The sequence below is a fragment of the Eschscholzia californica genome, unplaced genomic scaffold, assembly GCF_041429995.1.
Source record: "Eschscholzia californica isolate CP2 unplaced genomic scaffold, dmEscCali1.0.p SCAF_5, whole genome shotgun sequence".
In the NCBI taxonomy this organism is placed as follows: domain Eukaryota; kingdom Viridiplantae; phylum Streptophyta; class Magnoliopsida; order Ranunculales; family Papaveraceae; genus Eschscholzia; species Eschscholzia californica.
In genome coordinates, this window is record NW_028238472.1 from 51,726,089 (window position 1) to 51,732,832 (window position 6,744).

Sequence of the window (6,744 nt, forward strand, 5' to 3'; positions counted from 1 at the left end):
CTCCAACAAGGTCGCCGGCCGGAAAATTTTCCGGCCGGCGACCATTAAAAAAAAATAAAACAATTCACTCTTTTTCCCTCCTCTCTCTCTCTCTCTCTTTTTTTTTTTTTTTTTTTTCCTTCTCTCTCTCTCTAGAACAAATCTAGAGAGAGAGAGAGATCTGGTGAAGGTCCCGAACAGGACCTTCAACAGATCTGTTGAAGGTCCCGAACGGACCTTCAACAGATCTGGTTGAAGGTCCGTTTCGGGACCTTCAACCAGATCTTCTCTCTCTCTCTAGATTGATCTAGAGAGAGAGAGAGAAGAAAAAAAAAAAAAAAAAAAAAAAGAAAAATTTGAGAGAGAGAGAGGAGGGAAAGGGAGTGAATTTTTTTTTTTTTTTGTAATGGTCGCCAGCCGGAAAATTTTCCGGCCGGCGACCTGTCGGAGAAGAGAGAGAGTGGTGGGGAGAGAGAAGATGAGGTGGAGAAAGAGAAGTGAGGTGGAGAAAGAGAAGTGAGGTGGAGAAAGAGGGAGCTGAGGTGGAGAAGCTATTTTGCTTTCCCCCTAAATAAAATTGTCAACCAAAATTGACTAATTTTTGACTAAGTCTTCACACCCCGGAAACTATTTTGCTTTCCCCAAAGCGCTGGCCTTTAAATAACTTGTATTTTAGAAAAGAAATGACTGACTTGGTCTGGGCCGACCGGTTAATGAGGTCTGGGGCAGACTTAAGGGTGGGAATCGGTCCGGACGGGCGGGAAACGGGCACCAACCCAACCGGTCCAGATGGAACGGATACGAGTCTTAAGTGTCCACTCGGACATCCGAACAAAACTGGCGGCCATTTCAGATTTTTCTCCAACAAAGTGCCTGTCCGTGAACATTTTGATAGTCGGGTAAACCGGGTATTGGTCGGTCGGACACCGGTCACTGATGAACAAATAAAGAAAAATTTATTCGAAATTAAAATTATTTAGTAGTTAGATACAATTTTTTAAACTCCCACTTTATAATTCCAAAAAGTAAATGACTACAAAATTAAAAGATAATCATTGCGTAGATTACGATCGATTCTATTCTTCTTCTCATGGATTACGATCGGTCTGTTGTGGGTTCTAGGGTTATTGATGAGATATTGAGATTTTAGAGGAGAGAGAGACTAGAGAAGTAGAGAGGCAAAGACAAGATCAAAAAAGTGATTTATAGGGTTATATTTTTACTGTTGAAATCTAATGGTTGTAGCTAACCCTACAAATCTAAAAGCTTAAACCCAATCATATAGGCGGGCGGGTATAATGGGCGGGTATGGACGGATTTGATCGAGCGGGTACAAACCAAATCGAGTATCGGACGGTCACGGACCCTTCGAACTCGGACGGTCGCGGGCGGGTTTTGGACCAAAATCCCACCCTTAGGCAGACTCCGTAAGGTACCAGTCTCGGGTTGGGCCAAAACATAACCGACCCGAGTTAAGTCCCGACACAAGACTATTCTCAATCTGGGTAGACTGCGCATGGGGCTGCCCCGATAAGCACCACTAGGTCAGACCATCTCCTCCTTTTTCATTTTCTCTGTTGTAAGGGTCGCACCCTCGATGATAGAAGGTTTTGTCGAAAAGGTTCGGACCCTCGATGATAGAAGGTTTTGTCAAAAATTCTCTTTGCGGAATTCGTCTGAAACTCTAGATCTAAAAGAGAAACACAAAGGAGTAGTGGAGGGATCACAAGACAAGAGAAAGAGGAGAGAGAGAAAGAGAGAGAGGGAGAGAGCAATGTCAAGAGTATAGCTAGATTTGGTCATTTGGAGAAGATGGAGTGTGTATAACAATGACTTAGTCACACCAAATTGACCAAGTGTAATGGCTGTGACACTATTAGAAACGTTTTTAAAATTGACAATTGCTAAAATTTTTTTTACATATATATAAACAAAATTACATAGTCGCTCAACAAAGTTATTTACTTTAGAATATATTTTTTGTCGAACACTTCGAATAAAATGTATTTCTTCTAAGTATCTTAATCAATGTAATATTAAAAAGATAATTATTCACTCGACAATAACAAAAATTATATATTTTTAATAAAATGATAAGAATTTTTTAGAACGAAATATATTTCTACAGAAAAAAATACATTTATGATAAATAAAAAGTCTCTCTCATCTCCACAAATGAGAGATAAAATATTAAGAAAAATATATTATTTTCTTCTCTCCAACGATTTACATATTTACTTTTTCGTGTTTTTCTACCAATGTAATTTAATAATTAATGGCATATTTTAGTTAGTTTTTCTTTTTTTAATATTAACTATAATGGTCTTTCAAAGGTATTGATTGATACATCGATACAATGTGATAACCACGATGATGTAATAATTTGTCGGGCTTTAGGCCTCTTTCATTTTCAGTTTAAATTAGGCGGTTGTCGTGCTTATTACATCTCCATGATGCATCAATGTCTTGTAACGGCTAACGTAGATCGTAATCGAATTCTCAAAAAAAAAAAGAAAAAAATTTGATAACCAGGATGACTGTCCAATTGGTCTAAAAAGCTAACGAAACTAATGGTCTAAAATCCCACTAAATTACTTTATCCAGCAAAAACAAGGTTTTCTATAACAGCCTCCTTCAAATTTCACAGAACAAATTAGTTTTCCTCTTTCCAACCTGTGCCCTACGATCTGAAGCTCTCCTCTCTACTCTCTTTCTCTCTTCCTCACAGGAAACCCCCAATCCACTTCCCTGGTAAGTATTCAGATCCATTTTATATGTTCTTTTCAATGAATCCCTTCCCTTAAAGATATTAGTTTTAATATAGTTGTTTAGGGTTTTAGAACCCCCATTTTTAGGCTCCCATCGTGGTATATTTTTCTTGTTGATCTCTATTAGATTACATAAATTCGAGCCTTTAGGTCTTTATCAATGGAGTCTGAGAGTCCAAACTTTGACTGAGACTGATGTTGGATATCTTCCCCAAGAAAGATAAAGAATACCCTAAGAAATGGCTGGAAAATGGTTAAATTCAAGCACATAGCACTGATCCATTCTCTTTCATATTCCTTCATCTTCATGTATGCTATCTGTTTTCTAATGTTACATGATGATAATTCAATAGAACTGAATTATATGAGATGGATTTAGTACATTAGGGCAAGTAGCCAAGTATGCATATGGGTCTGTAGTTTAATGGTTGTGTATTTGTCTAATATACTGATCCCTATACAATGATAACTACTTGCTGTATTAACCCAAAGTAGGCGTCCCGACTACGGACAAACATTCGTTGGACTAAACGACGCCCTAAGAGACCGTTTGTGTGGCTTACACGCCACAACCACACTTGGCACAAGTCCTTAACAAGACGGTCAGGGAAAGTTAGTTGTGGTGGGCAATTATGACCCATTTGGCTGTAGCAGACTGGCACGATCCGTCCGTAAATGGGACGTGGTGATCCAGAAGGGCCAAAATATGCGCTAGGATAGGCTTTTCGTGGCTGAAACGGCTTGTTGGGTAACTCTAACCCACAGGCTCTAAGGATCGATGAGTCCTTCTGCTTCCTGAGGTTTCATGATAGGGCATAACGGCTAGCTATTTTTCTTTTTCAGTTTCCTCAATCATTTTGGAACTTCCGTCACTGCATCTATCTAACGTGATAGTTTCTTCACTTATATTACTCCATTGATCCTTTCTTATTCTTTGTGTTCATAACATTGTTGAGCTACTAAAGTTACTTCCGAAATATTTTTATGACCTAATTTAAGCAACGATCTTGTCTTAGGTCCTAATAATCAACTCATCATCCTCATTTTGACGGCTATTTGAATCATCACTATTTCGCCATGGGAGATTGGCAAGAACTAGCTCAATCGGCTTTTATAGGTCTCATCTTCTCATATTTGGTTGCAAAACTCATCTCTATGGTAATCTCAATAAGAGATGTAAACCTTAAAGTAGTTCGCCAAGAAGATTTACCTAGTGAACCTATTGAGCAACAATCTGAAGTTCTTTCGAAGATTAGTGAGAGTGAAACTGAATTAGTTTATGAATCTTCGGGTCACGAGAACTCTAGGGTGAGTGAAGAAGAACAAGATGCAGGTAGAGGCTTTAGCGAGAAGCAGAATTCACTTGTTGAGGATTTTTCGGACGAAGATGACGATGATGATTGGGAAGGAATTGAAAGTACAGAGTTAGATGAAATCTTTAGTGCTGCTACTGCTTTTGTTGCCACAGCCGCTGCGGATCGTTTGTCGCAGAAAGTCTCTAATGATATGCAATTACAGCTTTATGGTTTATACAAAATCGCCACCGAAGGTCCTTGCACTGCTCCTCAACCTTCTGCTCTCAAGATGACTGCTCGCGCTAAGTGGTATTAATCTATCAGATGAACTTTATATTTAAAGGATTACGTGTTACTATTATTTGTATTTGATAGAAGGGTTGCAATAGTAAGTGCCGAAAAATGATTTTATTTTATCTGCAAGGAATGCTTGGCAGAAATTGGGTGCCATGCCTCCAGAAGAAGCGATGGAAAAGTATATTGATATTGTTTGTGAGCTATATCCCTCTTGGGCTGCTGGTTCTTCTGTTGTAAGTATTTGACATTTGTGGTTATCTGATGTGTTTAATTTTTCATGGAATTTCTTATTTCATGTCCTTTTGCCAACTATTCTACCTTTTTGTCTTATCATGTGGATACCAGAAAAGAAAAGATGGGGATGGTGATGCTAGTTCCGGTGGTAAAGGGACAATGGGACCTGTGTTCAGCTCTTTTGCTTATGAGGAAGAATCCGAGAATGAAATGTAAGGTCCTTGAAACATTTTCCGTTTGTCACAGGAATATTTGGCGGTCATGCTTCAGCCCAAAGATGTGTCAATGCTTCGATACTAGTATAACTATTTATTTTGATAAGTTGATGTATAGTATGAATTGCCTTCGCCGGAGAGTTGAAAACATCATCGCCCCACCTTCTAATTGTTACTAAATACTAACTGCCTTTGCCAAACTATCACAGAAGAAGGCAAAAGTGGCAAAAAGTACTTCACGAAGTGCTTACATTCGGAACCCGGTATATATCGAACAGCCTTGATATCTAAAATGATCTCTGTTGCATCTATTTTCAGGAAGATGGATGCTATCCATGATTCTGCAAGAGAAGGAGAAAGAGATAATCTGCTTAAATACATAGAGAGTGGTGTGCCAGTGAATCTGAAGGGTTAGTTTGTACTTGCTCTTTCTGTCAACATTGCTAGTACCCCAATTAAGTTCTTCCCAAGTGGTTGTCCTTCAAGGAAACAGGAAAAACAAATGCTTCGGTTCAATAATCATAACATTTCTGTTTCTATGTTTCTAAGAATATCGTGTAACTAGTAGTTATTTGTTAAGCGTGGGAATAACTGCAGATAGCGAAGGACGGTCTCCTTTGCACTGGGCAGTGGATCGAGGTCACCTTGACATTGTGGAGCTTCTACTTAGCAAAAATGCTGACGTTAATGCCCAGGTAACATGAAATAAAAATTTCATTCCTATCCTCTTGTTTTCTTCTTGTGTTGGTACCTCCGAACTTGGGTATGCCCGGTTATTAGTAAGAAATGAGAAAAAAAATCGTTATAGAAGTTATCCATCACTGTTCTTATCTCAGAACTCAGATGCCTCGACAACAATCTTTTGAACGAAATTTTAAGGTTACCTAGGGATGCTTCTTTTTTTCCGACTCGTCTGGATCTGAATCGCCAGACTTTAATAGACCTAAAAAAATCGGAACTGGCCACACAGACGAGTCCGACAAAAACAAACATTCTAAAATCTGACTTGGAAAAAGTAAACGCTACCTTAGATTCATCTTTAAGCCTTCCCCATCTGGAATAATCTAACAATCGAGCTATTTGATTTCTAATTTTGTTTGGATAATTCTATTTTCAGGACAACGAAGGCCAAACTCCATTGCACTATGCGGCCATGTGTGACAGAGAAAAAATTGCTGAAGTCCTAGTGACGAAAAATGCGGATACTGGTGTGAAAGACAATGACGGAAACTCCCCTTGGGATTTATGCGAATCTAACTGGCCTTTAAAGCAGCAGTCTTAGAAGAGTTAATCTGAGTGACCTATATACTGGGATGATCTTTAACCCTTTTATAGTTCTTTTCCTAGTTTTGAATTTTTTAGAGGAAATATGTATACACAGAGAAAAGGGTTCCACTTTTATCTGTATTAATCATATGCATCTTAAGAGGTTCTGCCCTCGCTCTCGCTGCGGCTGCTACTTTGAACATCTTTTCTGCTCCTTTCAATTCAAAAGAAGAAAAGAATATATAATTTTGTTACTTGGTGGATCTTGAGAGGAGATAAAAAAAGGTTAGTACTTAATAGTTTGTGAAGAAAGTTTTTTTGTGTTTTTATCAAGTGTGAAGAACTATTGGTAGACATGCTATTTAACTGGATTTTGACCGTTTTTTGCAAAAAAATATGTTGAAACATGTTATTTATGTGGGATAAATCGAACATCAAAGTATCCTAACAAGGTGGTTTCGGCTCTTCATCAAAAAAAAAACAAGGTGGTTTCGGTGTACCGATTTAACGATGTGACTTTTAGTCACTTAATCGGGTTAGTGTCGAAACTTGTTCTTCTTGCATTGAAGTTATTGGTAAATTAGCTGAAAACACTTCCATTCGGAATTAATGGATAAAAATTATGAAACCAAATAAGTCAAGAATCTACTTAACAAAAAAAAAAATATAAGTCAAGAATGTTTCATTGGT

The 6,744-nt window shown here is 38.2% G+C and overlaps 1 protein-coding gene across 1 annotated transcript; it reads left to right on the forward strand.

Moving 5' to 3' along the window:
- Positions 1-2,539: 2,539 nt before the first annotated feature.
- LOC147540414 (acyl-CoA-binding domain-containing protein 1-like) lies at positions 2,540-6,308 on the forward strand. Its single transcript, XM_086644368.1, has 7 exons — positions 2,540-2,730; positions 3,764-4,351; positions 4,467-4,572; positions 4,685-4,785; positions 5,107-5,198; positions 5,386-5,483; positions 5,906-6,308. Exons 2-7 carry the CDS (start codon positions 3,825-3,827, stop codon positions 6,068-6,070), a joined length of 1,089 nt encoding a protein of 362 aa, XP_086500494.1. The 5' UTR covers positions 2,540-2,730; positions 3,764-3,824; the 3' UTR covers positions 6,071-6,308.
- The last annotated feature ends 436 nt before the right edge of the window (positions 6,309-6,744 follow it).

What these genes read in the sequence shown, in the direction of transcription:
- LOC147540414 (XM_086644368.1), top strand. Translation starts at nt 3,825, where the DNA reads ATGGGAGATTGGCAAGAACTAGCTCAATCGGCTTTTATAGGTCTCATC. An exon ending in ATGACTGCTCGCGCTAAGTG is followed by an intron (nt 4,352 to 4,466) that starts GTATTAATCTAT and finishes TTTATCTGCAAG; the next exon opens with GAATGCTTGGCAGAAATTGG. An exon ending in TGTGCCAGTGAATCTGAAGG is followed by an intron (nt 5,199 to 5,385) that starts GTTAGTTTGTAC and finishes GAATAACTGCAG; the next exon opens with ATAGCGAAGGACGGTCTCCT.